The sequence below is a fragment of the Taurulus bubalis genome (assembly GCF_910589615.1).
Source record: "Taurulus bubalis genome assembly, chromosome: 9".
NCBI lineage: Eukaryota > Metazoa > Chordata > Actinopteri > Perciformes > Cottidae > Taurulus > Taurulus bubalis.
In genome coordinates, this window is record NC_136597.1 from 15,526,401 (window position 1) to 15,545,504 (window position 19,104).

General features: G+C 40.7%; 1 protein-coding gene across 1 annotated transcript; it reads right to left on the reverse strand.

Annotated features, from left to right (window-relative positions):
- Positions 1–838: 838 nt before the first annotated feature.
- chd2 (chromodomain helicase DNA binding protein 2) lies at positions 839–17,745 on the reverse strand. The gene is made up of 38 exons (XM_079223931.1): positions 17,581–17,745; positions 13,956–14,190; positions 13,242–13,328; positions 13,015–13,073; positions 12,455–12,562; positions 11,999–12,175; positions 11,732–11,871; positions 11,405–11,630; positions 11,198–11,298; positions 11,052–11,105; positions 10,732–10,910; positions 10,497–10,621; positions 10,172–10,388; positions 9,999–10,088; positions 9,703–9,893; positions 9,401–9,589; positions 9,117–9,279; positions 8,828–8,980; positions 8,217–8,288; positions 7,741–7,890; positions 7,491–7,639; positions 7,314–7,410; positions 7,134–7,226; positions 6,856–7,029; positions 6,543–6,712; positions 6,416–6,457; positions 6,164–6,303; positions 5,943–6,081; positions 5,679–5,829; positions 5,301–5,420; positions 5,075–5,197; positions 4,603–4,743; positions 4,311–4,427; positions 4,024–4,202; positions 3,837–3,936; positions 3,549–3,741; positions 3,049–3,289; positions 839–2,631 (listed from the first exon to the last, which is right to left on the reverse strand). The coding sequence occupies exons 1-38, from the start codon at positions 17,724–17,726 to the stop codon at positions 2,340–2,342; spliced, it is 5,523 nt and encodes a 1,840-aa protein (XP_079080057.1). The 5' UTR covers positions 17,727–17,745; the 3' UTR covers positions 839–2,339.
- Between the last annotated feature and the right edge of the window lie 1,359 nt (positions 17,746–19,104).

Genomic DNA, 19,104 nt, shown 5'->3' on the forward strand with positions numbered 1-19,104 from the left:
TGTCTCAGTTATTGTGAGAGCAGTTGTTCAAATTCACTGTTTTCTTTTCATAATCTGCAGTGTTTGACTGCCCCCATCTGGAAAGATGTGGTGGTGAACGTGAACCAACGTTTGTAGCAAAACGTCTGAAGAATGATCCAAAAGTAATGATTTATTAGTTAAGACTACAAAGTCTAATTAAAAAGTCAAACTTAAGTTTTGTATAAATGAGCTGAAAGTGACATTCAATGCAGACAAATGTTATAAAACGACTGTATACCCACAATCGCCGAACTCAAGCTCTGAATCAATCAATATAGAACGACAAAGGTGTCGGCTTCATGTACCCCGTCATGATTAAGAAATAATATCCCAGATGTATGCGTCTGTTTATTGGCTTATTAGGTACTTTCCTTATAATTATGTTGATATTATCAATATATGCTATTATAAATAGTATCTATAATATATGTTAAATTAGTTAAACAGGGATATAGTTCACATTTTGAGTGAGCGCTGTCGAGATACTAATGTTTTTCTATATCTGAGAACACAAGGTTGATTTGAACGTAAAACATTTTCCTAGTTACAAATTAACTTTAAAATCAGTTTTATTTATTGGCTTTCAAAAATCAGCAGAATTCCTGCATTTCACAGCTCATGTATAGCTATTGAACCTTTATAAATGCAACTCATAATTGTACAGCGCAGAATCATCTCACTTATCATTTTGATTCATCTTTACACAGCAATCCTGGTCTTTGCAGAGGAAACGATATGATAAAGCGATTAGGAAATTAAAATCAGATGGATTTTATCAAGTCAGCCATGAGAACATTAGACTAGACACATGTTCAATGTGTAACAAAGTTTATTACATATGTCCAAACATATGTACAGCACATTTCTCATGAAGAGTGGTTTTGTCACAAATATAAACCATTTAGACTTTCTTAAAGAACATATGATACAGGAACAGACGCTTGCTGTTCACTGTAACAGGTCCGCTAAGTGGCCTGGACCAAACACACGTGGTTTCTGTAAATTTAGCTTTTTCCTATCAAATCGTCAACACTTTTGGAAACCACAGAACCACATAAACGATTGCCAGAATAAGTGGTCCCGTAACCAGTTTACTTCGAGCAATTTCCTTAAAATGACACTGTAATACTACACCCTGCCTGTGTTAAGCCCCAGTACTGTCCATGAAAATACACTATGATAATACACACATAAATAAGGCACGAATGGAGAAGCATAAAAAAACAATTGAGGGACAGAGCAGATTTGGCACAAGAAAAGAGACCAAAGGTAATGCACATAATTAAATGTCATCTTCAAATCCCTGATAACCTTGATACAACCTCCCGGCAACAGCATTACCAAACCAAAGATAAGGAAAGAAAATGTTTTATCACAAAGTATTTTCAGACATCAGAGTACTTACATACTGTAAGTGGGAAGATGTATTAATGAAACTACACTGAAGTACCATTCTTAGCCACCAGAACACTGAAAGGCAACAAAAATAAAAGGATTGTCCCAAGTTATAGTGTTATCAGCCTTTGCACAATATGTTGCAATAAATACTACTGACAAAGCTTCCATTTCATCGGGCCTACCAAGAGAAAAAGTGGTTAAAGTGAACAAAGCAAGAGGATTGCAATGATTTATACAGCTACACAATTACAGAAATAAAGATCATTTGTACATGATTCATACGAGTTTGCTAAAAAACATTTTTCAAACGACTTGTAGAGTGTTTAGAGGAAACATACTGGCTTCGTTGCTCATTCAACTTTCATAAGAATTAGGCCGTGCCAACACGTCACCATTTCAACCCACATGGTGATTCAGTTCAGCTACATGTTCACGGTGCAAATGATGACGAACACACTACACATTCCTTCGTATTGAAATCTTCGAATGACATCATTTGCAATACTTAAAGCTAAACACAAAAAAATAATGTCCATGTCATGCTTCCTTTGGGAAAAATCCCAACATTTACCATTCAGAAAGGCCATAGCCTTCAGGCACTTTTAGGATTGAGACCAGTCATCAGTTCTTGTATCCTAAATTCTCCTTAGAAAATAGTCCATGGGACTAAGCATCCATAAGCACCTTACCATGGTTGACTGATTTGAGTCAATTCATTTAAATAAAGATGCTTGTTTCAGTTTTTTTTTTCTTTTTCATCGTGAAGATGACAGATAAACAAACTTCTTCCTTCATGGCATCCTTCACAGCTAGTGTCACTGGGGCTAAAGAGCTAAATAGTTTTGGGTTTCCGGATTTCCCTTCCAACTGAGAGCTTATAATTGGCGAGTCCAGACTCCATCAGCAGACTTGGCATCTTTTTATGTTTTCCTGTTGTTCCAGTTGGGATCTGCTGTGGCGTTTGGCTCTACAGGCCGCTCTGCCGGAGAGCGGGAGTCCTGGGGAGACTTCTGAGCCTGCGGGGAGCGAGGGTCCAGCGGCGCGGGAGGTTTGTCGGGGTGGAAGGGCCGGCTATAGTGCTCCGGCCCGGGTGGACCCGTTGGCCTCTGCTCTGGCGTCCTCCTGAAGTCCTGCAGAGGGCCTTCTCTTCCCTGGTGGTAGTTGGAGTTGGGACGGAATTCCTCAGGACGTCTTCTTTTGGGATCTGAATTCCTGAAATATCATTGATAGCATTTTTTTCTTTTTTAAACCAGTGGTATGACATAGGGATGTATAATTTATTGAACTTCAATCACGATTTTGGCTTCCATTGATTATGAAAACCAGATAATCAACAAAATATGATTATTGCGCTACATTTCGTTTTGCAAGACGCTGTCATTTTGATGTATGTTATAAATCCAGCACACCCTCTTCCCGCTGCTACTTTAAATGCATTTTTCCAAAGTAAAATGAGCAGTCATGTGAAATAATCTGGATTATATATTAAACAAAATAATTGGAACTATGATTTTTTTTTAAATTAATCAACATATATACACACACACACAGTATATATTATATGACATAATAGTTCCTGATTTTAGACCCAAAAACTAAACTGAAACATGTAATCAGAGTAAAACTCACCTGTCATAATAGGATCTATGACCCCTGTGGTCCCGGTCGTTGTCGTACTGCTCGTACGGTCTTTTTCGGGGGGAGCTGTTGTTGCGGTAACTGCCCGAGCTGCGGTACGAGTCTCCATGTGGTCGTCGATCCCCGTAGTGATCCTTGTAACGGTCATACGTATGATGTCGCTCTCCCTGCCACGACTGGTTGCTGTTACTTGGGTAGTTGTACTTACGGTCCCTCTGCCAGTCTCCTCTATCTGTCATGAAACATGTAAAAGCTGATATCAAAAATAAAATCCCTTTATTTATTGCCACTCTGGCATCCCTATGATGAATATGAATCTACAGCCAGGACATGATTAGCTTAGCTTAGCATAGCATAAAGAATGGAAACAGGAGGAAACAGCGAGCCTGGCTCTGTATAAATGCTAACACCTTTAAAGCTCACGAATGCTCACTTTGTTTCCTTCTTTCGTTTTCTTTGACTTAAACTAACATAATTCGATCTGCACGTACCATCGTTGCCAAAGTGCCGCTTATTAGGCGAGTTGTACGACTCTCGGTGGTGTCCGTGGGGGCCGGCCTGAGTCGAGTGAGATCCAGGTTTAGAGGACGACTGAGTACCCGGGGAGTCTCGACTGGAACCACAGGGCTCTGGTCGGAAGTTTTTCCCCCTCCCTCCAGAATCTTCCTTCTTCTTCTGCTCCTTCTGGAAACACAACAGGATATGTTCAGTGTCGGTTTTGTACAATACGTTATGTCTTCGTCCTAACACTTGATAAACCAGAGTTAGAATCCACTTGCCTCTTCCTCATGTGATCGCTTCTTTTGTGCCATTTTGTAAAGCTTGTGAAGCTTCCTGGCACCAAACTCTGTAAACTTAGACACAAAGATCCAGAGGTTTCTGCCAAAACGGGAACAAATAATCAGAGTTAAACAGGTGAGCACCATGATTCATTACACAAAAGGTGATACGGTCCAATCATCTTACCTCCGCCATATTTTGACATGTTCAGGGTCACTGTAGGCTTTAAGGCACTCTGTGATTCGGTCTCCAATCTTCAGAAGGCATGTGCGAGTGTGCTGGAGCTGCTCCTGGTCAGACAGACCCTCATCCGGTTTATCCAGCTGCTTCAGGGCCTTTTTCACCGGCCTCATGCGCTCCTTACACTAGACACATGGACAAATTGCTGATATTATTTGGATGCTCTGCTCGCAAACTCCTTCTCAAATATCACTGGCTTAATCTTTGTGCAGGGATTTAAAAAAGAGACTTACAACACTGAAAGTATCCTGGTCAAGTTCATCATCCTCATTCAGTTCAATGGGAATGGGGTCCGACCCAGCCGTTATGTGAACTGGACCTTGAGTCTTCTTCCCTTTTACTGCTTTAGCCTGGAATACAAAAACAATTAACCTGTAACTGACATTCATAATCAATAGATTATTCACAGGATGGTGACAGACTGTATAGCCATGTTCCTTTAGCTACAAGAAGTACAGCATAAAAAACATTATTGCATCAACCTTACATCCACTTGATAAAGTCATGAACACTTTGCTGAAATACCTTTTCTTTTCTGGGCTTGGCACCCTTTTTTTCTTTGTCCCCGTCCTTCTCCTTTTTAGGAGTTCCCTGTTTTTCTTTGTTCTCTTTGTTGTCCTTTTTCTTTTGTCTTTTCTTGGCGGGGGACTTCTCCGTTCCGTCATCCTGTTCAAACACAAGACAGCGTACGTTAAACAATATGACAGTAGGTCATACTACGAGAGGACAAGGACTTATCTGGAGTCACCTAATCAAGTGTAGCATTGCTCTGCTTAACTAAAAAAACAGCTGAATTACATTTCTTTGTTAAAGTGGATACTTTGTAGTTTCCTACTTCACAGGGCCTGATTTATAGTCTGGTGGGTCATTTATCTACCACTGCAATTAAGGACAAGTTTTGTCAGTATGGCTTTGCTGGGTCACAAAATCAAATGTTTCAACTGAAACCTCGACACAGAAGCATACCTACACCGACAGACTAGCAGGTGACACTGACCTTGACCTCGCCCTCCTCCGACGGGTTGTCGGACAACCGTGGGGAGGAGATGTCGTTGCCCTGCTCATCCTTGAGGATCTTGTTCTCCTTTTTCACCCGAGGCTTCCTCTTCTTCACTTTGACCTTTTGGGGGAACAGACTGGATGAGCTGTGGTTGGTCAAAGGAAACCTTCATGTGGTGAACATGGTATAGATGAGTTGCTCGGAGCAACGGCAGCCTACCTACCTCCACTGTTTTGGACAGGTCTGTGCTGTCTTGTTCTTTTTTCAACAGCTTGAGAAGATACTCGGCTCTCGCCTGCAACTGCTTTGCCTGAGGCTTCTTGCTTGGATCGCCTGGGAGAATCTGTGCAAAGGGGAGTACATGTTAGACACATAAATGATACATGATTAAAATAAATCTAGCTGCCTTCTAAACATTCTGACCAGAACATGATTTATAAAAACAACATTTTCAAAGCTTTTACAATATCTAAACTGGCCACTTTTGGTCCAAAAGTACAAAATAAATATATTATTGTGTGTCGAGTGTGTGCTTAATTTCTAATACTTTGATTTTCATTCATTTCCAACTTGGTGATGAAGGTAGAAATTAGACATTTGCCTTGTCAGCGAGTTTAAGGTCAGGATCCGTCTTGATCAGATCCCAGTTGCCAAAGCCGTGCTCATAGATACCGAGCAAGAGCTGAACGTCATCCTGCAGCTCCCAGTCGACATCAAAGTGGGCTATCTTGACTCTGCATGTCAGATTGAACCTGCGGGAAACAGATCTGTCAAATTTAATCTGCAACACAAACATACCTTTTCTTTTACATCTTGAGTGTAATGCAATGCCATGCTGCTCCTCATCTCTGCAGTGGTATCTTACTTATTTCTCTCAGCAGGATTGGCGGGCACTTCTTTGTGCAGGGGCTCAAACTCTTCCTCGTGCTGGATGATGGACTTGGCGTTGACCTGCACTCCCGAGATCTTGATGTTAATTCCTCGCCGCTTCCCAGGACCTTTAGCTGAAATAATAACATGCGTATTTTTTGGGCCCGGAAAAATGCTCCGATTTCAAAGAACTCCAACGAAGCGAAACCAACATACCTTCCACTGGGTTCTCTTTGAGGTGCTCCTCGTGCTCCTGCACTGCAGTCACACAGCTCGTATGAATCAGTTCACCAAGTCTCTTCAGGTCTGCAATGGATTTGTCAACCAGCTCAGAGTCTCGGGCAATGGCCTCCAACCTGGATACAGAAAGACGCACTTGACTGTTTGAGCTATTAAGATGTCTCACACACCATGCAGTCCAATGATGTAGTCATACATTTATTATTAATATAATTTAACAAAGCTTACCTTTCAAGTGGAGATCCAAATTTCTTGTATGCCTTAATGAACCTGTGAATAATATTATCATGAATACATTTTAATTGTATGATAAATAATTAATTGTATTTATACAAAAAAAAACTAAATACTTTACCTGCGGATCTCTGCATCAGTAAAACCCTCCACATTATTTTTTCGGGCTCTGGGTCGGCCTCTCTTCTTTGGCTTCTTGTCGTCATCACTATCTTCAGTCTCACTTTCAGAGCCTGAGGAGTGGTTCTTCAGCTTGGAGCCCACATCACTGTCACTATCATTTGCCTTAGCCTGAAAGAAAGAGGAACCAGAGCAACACCTTATGGCCAGATATAAATACACTGCTGGAAGATAGAACGCATTGTAAAGTATGATTCTGAAGTCAAACAAAATGTTTTGTTTTTAAAATGAATCTGTAAAAGTTCTCCTCTTACCCTCTTGTTAGAGCTTCTGCTTCTGGGCAGCAAGAAGATGTCATCCATCTCCCGCTGCTTCTCCTCCTCCTCAGTTTTGCGGCGCTGATCTTCAGGGATGATATCCTCCCATTCCCGTATGGGCCTATCCACAAACTCTGGAACACTCTCTTCCATGCTTGAGAAATTGGCAACCTGCAGCGACATGAGGAGGAAGAAAGGGACAAATCAGATTTTGAAAGAGGGGGATCTTTAGATACTTTACAATAATGCTACAGTTCTAAAAAAGTGACAGGAACCTTAAACTGAGATAGAAGTTCATCCGTAGCACTTGAGCCCTGGTCACTTTCTCTTGTTTCAGCCAACCTCAGGATCTCCTCAATATCCATCTCCTATAGGAAGAAATACATTCTGGTTTAATTCCACAAATATGTAACAAACATTTTGACTGCACACCAGATTATTTCTTGTTGGAATACCTGTGGTTCAGACTCCTCTCCTTCTGCCTCTTTGAAAAGCTCCTCTGCACCAAATTTGAGAATGGCATTCAGTTCTTCTTTGTTGAATGGGTTGGAACTGGAAGAAAAAAAAGCAACAAGGTTAAACACAGAGTTGCAGTGTCCAAATATGAAACAAGATGTTTTCTGACATCTTACTTTGTGTTTCCTGAGTTGCTGTCAAGTACAGTCCGACCGGTGGTGTCCATTCTCTGAATGACAAGATGGTCCAAAACCATCTTCTTCTTTGCTCTCTCAATGATGTCCTCCTCCACTGTCCCTTTGGTGACCAGTCGATAAATATTCACCTACGAAAGGTAAGCGGTGATGTCATTTTCTGACAAAACAACTATCTTTTTAATTATATATCATATGTACAGTGAAACCCATCATTTGGGCCAAGGATTACCTGTTTCTTCTGGCCGATCCTGTGAGCCCTGGCTTGTGCCTGCAGATCATTTTGAGGGTTCCAGTCGGAGTCAAAGATGACGACGGTGTCTGCCGAGGCCAAATTTATCCCTAAACCTCCAGCTCTGGTGGATAACAGGAAGCAGAAGTCCTGGGAAACGGATGAAACTGTTAATGCGGATCTCAATTAGCAATACACCACACATCATTTAAAAATGGTAATTGTGACTTAAATGCTGCTCAACCTTAGACTTTGTTCCAAGTAATCATGTATATTGGATCCTTTATAAACCATTTATAAAATACACCCTTCTGCTGCTACTACTACTACTCTTAAAGATAGTCCAAAGCGAAGAACAAATGTTTGTTTGAAACCGTCATCATCCCAATAAGATAATGCTAATAAATATGGTGTGCATTGGAGAATAAACTTATTACTTTCTTCAGTTAGTAACAATACATTATTAGTATACATACCTCTGAGCCTTCTGCATTAAAGTGGTCAAGTGCTTGCTTTCGTATTTCTCCCTTTATGGAACCGTCCAGCCGCTGAAGAGGAGCGAGAGAAATGAACCGTTGAAGATTTCCCAGGCAGCTAATTGCTATAATATTGGCATCACTTTGCTTGACATGCCATTCTACCCAAGCTAAATGCTACAGCAATGTCTGCACCAATTCAGCAAAAACAACCAGTCCAGTGACTTGCAGGCGTTTGTCTGGTCTTCAGCAGAACATAACTTGTTGTTATAAATAACATAACAGGATCTCTCAGCCTGGTGGAGTATATGTGCAACAACACTGACATCCGACCCTCATCCCAGTCAAAGCCACCCAACACAACCAGCTCAACAGCTCCCTGCACTGTAAACACCAATAAAGACAACAGTCATAAACTGTTTGACTCCATAAACTGTCAGTCTACTCTAGACAGTTTTTGGAGATACAATAGGTTTTAGAAAATCTGATGGCTAACAGCACTATATGTTTGATTTTATTCTCATTTTCAGCAAATAATAATAAAAAAGGTCTCCCAGTTATGTTCCAAAAAACACTTGCACAATGGAGCCCAGGAAATGTTCAAATCGTACCTGGAATGGGTAGCGGTTCTTGGCGAGGTATTCAGCCAGAATGTCCAACATCCTGACCATCTGGGAGAAGATCAGGACTCGGTTGCCTCTTTCTCGGAGTCTGGTCAGCAGCTTGTCCAGCAGCACCAGCTTCCCACTGCCCCTCACGACACGCTGAACAAAGCACAAACTTTGGGAGTCAGGAAAAATTAAGAATCACTGCGCCTTTATTGGGGCCTAGTTTCCTTTGCAGAGCAGAGATATCCTGAGGTGTTGCTGGGAGCTAAGGAGGGTTCAGAAGGAAACATACCTGCAGGTGTTCCTTTTGGGTTTCAGACTCTACTTCCTCAGGCTGCTTAATGAGAAAACTGTGGTTGCAGCACTTTTTAAGCTCCATAACTATGTTCAGGAAGCCAGAGGAGCTGCCTCGGGGGCCTTTGTAAAGAGCTCTATAATTCCTCGTTAAAATCCACCTGGAAATATCGGGGAACAAATGAAGTTAATGGGGAGGAGAAATGTAGCTTCTGTACAAGACGATTTGAAACACTGAAGTAGTTAAAACAAAAGTTACAAAAGAGAGAAATACAATCATACTTGTAGAATTGTTTTTGCTGTGCAGTCATGTCTACACGGAGAATCTGTTCTACTTTGGCAGGGAGAGATTTCTCCACGTCTTTCTTAACACGTCGCAGAAGGAAGGGCTCAAGGACTTTGTGGAGACTCTGATATCCGTTATCCGTTCCTTTCCCGTGTGCATCGTCAAAATCCTCCCAGGAATCAAACCTGTTGTGCACGACAAAGATAACAGACGTCACTCATCCACGGCTGGGATGCAAACTGATGGCGTTTCCCTGCTGGTCTTCAGCATCACATAAAACGTCTAAACCAGGACGTACTTGTCAGGCATGAGGAAGTGCAACAGTGACCAGAGCTCTTTGAGGGAGTTCTGCAGCGGAGTCCCAGTAATGAGGAGCCTGTGGTTAGACCTGAACTCCATCAGTGTTTTGTACAGCAGGGAGTCGTCATTCTTCAGCCTGTGAGCTTCATCCACACCCAGAAAAGCCCAGTTGATGTTCCCGAGCACCGCCTGCAGACAAATGTTGCGTTCTTGTAAGCCACAGTGATCCGGTTCTCTTCACGGCCAATAAAACTATAAGCCCAATCCTGAAGAAATGCTGATCCCTGCACCTACCTTGTCTTTGAGTAGAATTTCATAAGTGGTTAATAGTGCACTGAAACGGATTCTTTTCGTTTGATGGTTCACCCACTCGTAGTCACGGATCTACGTTTAAAAAAAAGCACAAGTTCATGGAACCAACTCTGGAGAAGACCACCAGGCTGAAAGACATTCAGGGTTCAACGTACCGATTTTCTGCTCATGACATCACCGAGGTAGACCACCACGTTCATGTGAGGAGCCCAGGTGTCAAACTCCCTCTGCCACGAGGAGAGCGTGGACAGAGGCACCACCACTAAGAAGGGTCCATACAGCTGATGCTGGTTAAACAGGTACGACAGGAAGGAGATGGTCTGGATGGTCTTTCCCAGCCCCATCTCATCAGCAAGGATAACACTGTTGCACCTGAGGACGGAGCATTACAAAAAAGACAATTTTTCACAGATTTTTCTAATTAGGAAATCCAACACATTCCAATAATAATCCAATATTACAACCTCATTCACACAGTACCTGCACCAAGAGTGGGCCAACCAGTTCAGCCCATCCAGCTGATAATCTCTCAGTTGAAGGTTATCATCTCCAATATATGATGGTTGTTTCTTCAGAGGAACAAACCTTGGTCTTTGCTTTAACACCTGAAATGACAGTTAGACAAAATCTTTAGGTAGGAGGAGAAAAATCTAACAATATTGAATTCAAAAGTAAAACATGAAGATGAGACCATTCTGGGTCATTTCACTTTTACCTTGCAGTCTTTAGAGGGGAAGGTTTTGCTGGAGCTTCGGTTAATGAAGCTGTCAATGCAGGGCTGAAACTTCTTTCTAACCAAAGCTCCATCCTCCCAGCTGCACTCTGAATAGGGCAAGCCCATCCACTTGCATAGATACTCTGGCTCATCGGAGGACGGTGTCTTGTGACTATGAGCTGTGTGAAAAAAAGCACACAAATGATTGGAAAAAGACAAATGACGATGACAAAAGTAGAAGCAAAGACATTTACATACAGAACATTTAAAAAGTCAACAGAATGCAACAGTGCTGGTAAAACATTAGCAAATGGACTTACAGGGAAAGTCAGAGGATCCTGGCAGCGGTTCTGGTGTATTTTCTGTTTTTATTGCTGTTGATAATCAAATAAATTTTAGTACATCTAAAGTGTAATAATAAAAGACAATTAGACAAAAGCAAATACATCAGATAATTAATTCCTACCGACAATACGCTCCACAATCTGAAACTGCTTGTTCAAGTCAGATATGAGTTCTTGTTGGCAGTTATGAAATTCTACATCCTCAGGAGACACCCTGTTCAACCTACAAGCAGGGACAGAAGAAACAGTGAAAATCCTCAAAAGCGATACATCACACAATGATGTGTTGCGATACATTGTTCTGTTGATGTGAAGACAGATGTTTTTACCATGAATTGAGCTCTTCTTGTTTCTTTTTGTAGTTGTCCAGTTTCTTTAGTCCCTTGACCTTCTGCTGCAGCAGAGAGTCCATGCTCTCCCAGGTGTTGTGGATGTAGGCCCAGTCCTTCCACTTGATCAGATAGTGAGTCTCCCCTTCATCGTTCTCGGGGTCAAAGCCTTCACTCGGGTCCCCATTTTCCTGCACAGAATACCCAGTAGTGGAAGCCCCGGTGGCTAGAGGAGAATGAAAAAGACTTTTAGACATGTCGCAAAGTGTCTTTTGGTTTTGAACAACGGTTTTCAAAATGGCAAAGAGTCAAGTAAAAATGCCGTACCTCCTTTTTTGCCTGTCCTGGTGTCCATAACCTTCTCAATGGTCTCACTGTCGTCATCCTGCTGCTCCTCACATGCGTCCCCCGTCATTTCAATCAGGTCATCAGAGTCCGTTTCAATGTCATGTTGGTCCTCTTTATAACTGGAACACAACAGAACAGGGCATACACGTTAGTCTGAAGTCCAAAAAACTAAACTAAACGTCCCGTTCCAATAGTTCATCGCACCAGGAGACTGATGACAAAAACACTATAGCTTCAGAAATGCACCTTTTGACTTTTGTTGCACCCCTTTTTCGAGTCTGTCTCTTTGAAGTGCCGTCTTCATCGTCGTCGTCGTCGTCATCGTCGTCGTCGTCATCTTCTTCAGCAGATGAGTCCTGTTTCCTGGACTTCCTGCTTTTTTGAGTCGGTTGCTTTTTGTTGGTTGAGGATTTGGTCTGAGGTCTGTAGAGCACACAGTGAAGCATAGAGACACACAAAACCCTTAGAGAACAGCTACTAGCCTCCTGGATCATCCACTGACAATTTGAAAAATATTTGTATCATGATCATCATTTTTACATTTTGCATGTTGCATTTTAGACAACATTTTTACAACATCAGGCTGCAGGTCTACACTTCTTCACACCAGAGTAAAGGGGAAAAACTGCTCATACAATATGGAATGATTTGGAGATGATTAGTGGGTAGCTGTCTGGTGGCCAGGCCTTGCTACACACTTACCTTCTAGCAGGAAGTCGTCGGGATCTAACTTTTTTCTCTTCTTGCTCACTGTCTGTACTGTCGGAAGCCTCCTCGTCCTCGTCTTCATCATTTGAGTCCCAGATATTTCTTACAACAAAGAAATGCCACAAGTTCACCCTCAAGGCCCATCACTGCTATACCTAAATTTGTATTCCATTCAATACTGGCCATAGGGTGTTCACTACAACCCAATTTGATCAGGGATAAGCCACCGATCGGACCAATCAGTTTTGATGTAAATGTGAAACCTCGCCTGACTGACTGAAACTAATGAGCCCATTTGGAACAAACAGATACCCATTTACAAACAAGCTTAAAATGATAAGAATCACAACATGAACACAGACTGGCAACACAATGACAAAAACAGACATGAACTACTGTATGGATTGAGTGTTGAGTAACAAAAATCTTGCTAAAAAAGGGGTTTGTGTCTCAACATGACAGAATTGAAACAATATGGTGCTGTACTGTTAAATAAATTAAATTATAATAAAATTATTAAAACACCCAAAGACATTCTCAGTCTTCACACTTACTCTTTTTTCTTAGCTCGGACTTTTCTCTTGGGACTTTCACTCTCAGAGCCACTGCTGCCCTGTAAATACAGTCAGTTTCAGTCAGCTTCGTTTCCACATGAAACATAACAGCGTTTCTTCATAGCATCCACTAGGTGGCACAAAGGGCTTGTTGATGCCAATAGAAATAATAGCCAGGCCATGATGCATATTCTTTGTCCTTTTGTTTTTTCAAAACATCTGCTTACCCCAGCACCGATGTTTAAACGAGCCGGCTCCTGTCTGCTGCGATTTGACCTCCTGACTCCATACACATCTGGATGTTCGTCCCACATCTGTAAACAGAGCGACCGCTATCAGAGAGCTGTTGACTTTAATAATAATAATAATAATAATAATAATGTATCCCTTATTTGTGCCACAGTGGGGAAATGTATTCTCTGCATTTTAACCCATCCTTAGTAATTAAGGAGCAGTGGGAGGCCTTGTGAAGCGCCCGGGGAGCAACTGGGGGTTCAGTGTCTCAAGGACACTTCGACAATGCAAACTATACTTTCTGTATCCCTACACAAATCATTTCACGTCCAATTATAATTTGTAAGAATGTGCCATCAAGCTGCAAATAATTGTTACTTTCATAATCTGATTCTCAATTAATTAGTCTATAAAATACTAGACTATCGTGGCAAATGTCCCATTCAGACAGAGCCCACGGTGGCGTTTACAAGTGTCTTACTTTGTCTGCCCGACTGTACAAACCCAAAGAGTTTACAAGTAAATAAAATGTGGAAAGTGACAAAATATTCACAATTAAGAAAGCTATAAATAGCTATATTTTGTGGCACTTATGCTTGAAAAAAAACAATGACATTTCAAATAAATTGTCAAAATAGTTTGTTCTTTTTCTGCTGCTACCTCACCATCTGCTCCCTGCTCCCTTTCTACAGTGGAGTGACCTTTACCTTCTTCACATCTGCCAGCCGCTCCTTCTTTCTAACGGGCTTGTCTTTCACTCCGGCTGTGTTTTGCTGTGATTTGGACTCTGCAGACTCGCTCTCTGACTCCGAGTGACCCTCTGACTCTGAGGAGCTGTTTGACTCAGAGTTGTGGGATCTCCTCCTCTCGCGGCCATGCTCGCTCGCTGACTGACTGCCCGACTCCGACGCAGAGCGGTTGGATTCCTCTGAGGCTGAATTGCTACAGGAACAAGAACATGTTGATTCTTTCGATTTTGCGGTGCATATTTGGAGCTACATTTTACACCAAACAACACACATTCTGTACACCAAACAACAACATGGCAAACAATGCGAGTAGAGTTGTGGCAGCAACTTAAAAATAAATAAACTCAAAGTGCACACACACTCACTAAGACATAGGGAAACTGCAAGAGCTTGATGGCAATGAGTGAATTGTGACTGTCAGTCGAGAGGAAACAGAAACCTAATTACATCATGCAGCATGTTCTTTAGTCAGCTAACAGTCTTATAAATAAGCTCATTCTCTCTAAGGCACACAAATCTACTTAGTCATCTTGAAAAGGCGTTCTGTCATCACTAAAATGACAAGTTTCACACGTCATCACTTCGGATGGTGACTTAGTATTACAATATGTCCTCTCTGCTAATCTACATTACATTAATATAATAAAGTGGGCGATTTGGAAATGGTTCTTGAACATTTTTGCTTTTGACTCCTTCAACTGAAAGTGTCTACTTGTGACCCCTCACAGATTATGGCCTTAGTTGAATGTGTTGTGAGCGTTTAACATATTTTTGTAGAGGCCTGAAAAGGACCAAGTATTCAGAGTTTCAGAAGAAAAAAGGAAATATTAAAGAAAATAAATATTATAAAAAACAAAACGGTTTCCTAAAAAATAAAAAAGCGTGCTATGACCCCTCTGATGTGTTTTGGGTCTCCTCCAAACATCCCTGATTGGTAACAAACCCCTATCACAACATGGAATGTATTCAGATAAAAGCTTTAAATATTTTTGGAACCCCCTTGAAAACAAGATGGTGCATGTCATGGGGTATATCCTGATGCAATCAAGTTCAAATTGAAACAAAAGCATACATTTTGTGAACTATAACTAAATTAGACTGTAGCTGGTATTTTGATATGACTACATAATGTTATGGAGGGCATCAATGGATAAAACCTCTAGCCTGAAATGGTGACCTCTCCTGTCTGGGTTTCTGTGTGCAGTACTTTGTCTGGCCACATGGGGGGGGCAGTCACTCAAAATAAATCTGGAGGCATCACTGCCTCAAATAGATCTCTTTGGACATGGGTTTATGTATAACCAAGATCACACTTAGTATACATGTTTAATTGTTGTTTCATCTATCGTTTTATTTCTTTTGAGAACAAAATAATTAATATGTCTCTTAGAATACAGTCATGTTTATTCTTTACACAGGTACCGACATCGATAAAACGAGAAGACAATAATTAATTTGTTGGAAGTAATTTAAAACAATCTAACTGGCGTTCATGTAAGTATAAATGTCACAGCCTGCACCATCAGTAGCCTCGATTGCGAAACTCGGAAGTGCATGCCTCCTTCCGCTTTAAGTGAGGTCAACAGTGGGCGGGACATGGACAAAAGCTCGATTGACTATTGGCTGGCGTGTTACTAGGTGACACTCTAGCCAATAAGAACGCAGTGTGCAGGCTTTCCAATGTCTGAACTCTTCCTGTTCCTCCTCCATGTAGTTCTGAGCTGAGTTTTAATACAGATAAGTGAGCAAGCTGGGCACACAGAGCAAGGGCCATTTTGTGACTCAGGAGAGCATGTATATATAGTACGTTAGTAAGATATCATGTTGCATTATGTCAGAAGGCTTTCTGTTCTTTCTGCAGCTGTGCATGCCCACAGTACTCATGTACCAGTCTGTAAAAGTTAGGCTGTCATCAGTAGCAGAGGACATATTTCTCACACAGCTGAAAATACTAAAATGGCTGCCACAAGATCACACAGAAAAACTACAAGTGTGATGTAACCTGCTGCAGTGTACAATCAGTAAAATGCTGTGAAGGTGATTACCTGCATTTAGTATCCAAACTTCGTTGTGCCTTTATCTAAAAACACAACAGTCTATTGTGATCAGGCTGCATTATTTATTGGGAAAACATGGCAGCATTTCTAACACTAAAAATGTCTGTTTGGCCACAGCATATATGCAATTAATACAAACATTTAAAATGATAATAATAATGGCTTGCTACTTGTGCAGTTTCTGAATTCCTGCAGTGTTCTGACACCATGCAAATGCACCTGTTATTAGTTTAAAAAAAACATCTTTATTGATGAAAATAGTTGTTTCCACTTGTTTTGATATTTGAAGATTCAGATACCTGAGGATAACGAATACACACTTGCACATTTTTACTATCTTTCTAAAAATAACAGCAGACAAAACTGTGAAAAAATATAATGTTAAGTGTCAAGACTCTTGGCCATAAGCACTTACATATAACCCACTTGACAAGTAAGAGAGATAAAGCCAGATTGAAATAGAACAGAAAATTCTGTAACATTCACAAGCATCAAATAAGTTCAAGACAGGTGCTTCAACTAACACCAGCAACATCCATAAAGCCAATATGAATACAATAAGTGCCTTTTAAACTTATGATACTAAAAAAATAACAGTAAATGTGTGTGTTCAATGAATACAATATCTTGCTGGACAAGTGAAAGCAACCATTTAATATTCTAATAATAAACATTTGAGTTAAGAAAAATATTTGAACCTGAAATTGTCCATTGCAATAAGACCTGAAAACAAAAGTGAAAATAACCTTCTACTGGAAGCATGTTACAAAAGCATGTGAACATTTACATCCTGTCATAATACACAGAAAACAAAGTAGTTTTAAGTTCTGCTATCCATCTAAAACAAAAGAAAATTATATGAAAAGGGCATTAAAAGATTTGAGAAGGAGGGCTTGAATGAGCAGACGTAAGTTATTAGAAGCTCACTTGGATTTCCTAAACTCTCTAATTTAGTCAAAACTTTAAGCACAGGTCGAGATAAAAGATCACAGATTGACATAAATAGAAAGAAGTAAATTGAAGCAACATGCAACCTGATTTATGGTCAACGAAGTAATGACAAAGTATGTTATAGATAACACATCTTAAAGACTGGATATACTACTGAACACAAGCAACATCAAAGCAAACATTGTGTGTGAAATAAATGAAAACCAAGCAACAACGTTGATAAAATGGTGCAATGCAGTACCAACTAGTTAGACAAGGTCATTACATGTAGAGATAGGACATGAAACATCTGACAAATCATGAGCAACATAATATAGGACAAATGAGTTTGCCTTTGGTGTAACACATAACGTACATCTTGTGGGCAATGATCTCTTAATATAGGCCTGACACCTCAGTATTGACTGTAAGAAATGCTAAAATCAGGGTGTGGCTATTAAACAATAGCAAGGTCATTCATGACAGTGGTACACTTCTTCAAAACCACATCGCAGATATAGACACAGATGATTGACCATGCTTGACAAGGTAAACAATCACACATGAAAAGCGTATAAAATGTATAAGGATCATACCTTGATGCATTGCTTTGAGTCGATCCTTCATCCTCTTGTTGTTTACTTTTAGTCTTCATCATGGTAGTATCCTGAAAATCTTTGATAGGATGATCTTTTGTACTGGTATTTACTGTCAAAAAGTTAGAGCAAGCATGAACTATCATAAAAGTCCCTCCAGATAGCCTTTGCTCAAGTGGCAGTAAAAAAAAACAAAGCGGTGCGACACGAGTTAAGAAAAGGGCATTAAATGCAAAGAGTGGAGTATTATTATTTACATTGCTAATTTAAAAGAGCTAAGAAATATGGCAAATGCTGCTATAATAGGTTTAATATCCAACGTACGTCCTTCAATATAGTACACGGATCAAGCCGCATGCAATTAATTATAACTGCGTCATCACATGAAGGGTTGGACAAATAACATTTAAAGATGAGAAAATCGGTTAATTATAAACTACACAATGTAAACAGAGTAATTCAATGTGAAAAAAGGCTGTAACCTATACATGAACTATTAGATTCACGTTCGCTCCATCACGGTTTTTTTTTTTTTATCCGACTTGGAATAAAAAAACAGCAAACTGTAAAAAAGAATAACTCGACAATAAATTAGAAATAAAGAGCGTTTGGATCGAAAATCTTTTAGGCCTTTAAAGTCTGCATCTGCTGTCAGACTCAGAGCGACAGAGGCGAGCAGCAGCACACTAAAAATGGAGGCGCGCCATGGCTGCCAGAGCCCAGTGTCGAAAACAACGACAAGCGCTCCCTCAGCTCAGACGGCTCGTTCAGCTCGAGAAAAACAGCCCAAAAACCACGCAAAATGCCCAAAATCCCGATAAAACGTCGATCGCACGATCAAAGCACTTTGATTTTGGTCAGAATCGAGTGGTCTCCGTCGAAAAACGGCCGAGAGAAACGGTCTGACGAAAGCCCATGGCACCCTTCCCAAGGCTCAGCCGCCATCTAGAGCTCCTTCCTAGCTCTGAAAGCTTCGCCTTTGATTGACGTTATTTCCATTTACCCCACACTCAGGTGATGTTTAAGTCCCACCCCTTTTATTATGTTTAAAATGTGCTTTTATATGAACTTAGTCATTTAAAAGCCCAAGACCTGAGGTTGAGACCTTTACTTTCAACTTCATAAAAAAGCTATGAACACTGAGAGGCTTTAAAGTATATAAAATTGTGTGCACCAATTGCATCACTTCCTGCACAGACAGGAAGAAGGACAACCAGGAGCCATTTTAGAAAGCCTTTGGAAACCATTTCTGTTCAGGCAAAGTCCTTTGTTGCTACTTGTTAAATACCATACACAAATGTGGGCTCTTCAACTGTTAATAGATTAAGCAAAGACATGGGACTGATTGGAACCGACTCATTTTCAAGCTCTTCCCCTTTATTTCACCAATCGCGTGATAAATTGTCTTCGTAGAACAACACGTGAATAAGAGAACATGACTTCGGGAGATTCATCAACCCGCGAAGCCTAGCGGAAGCGCTAATGCTAATCTATGAATTATCAGACATTCATGAGTAACGCTAG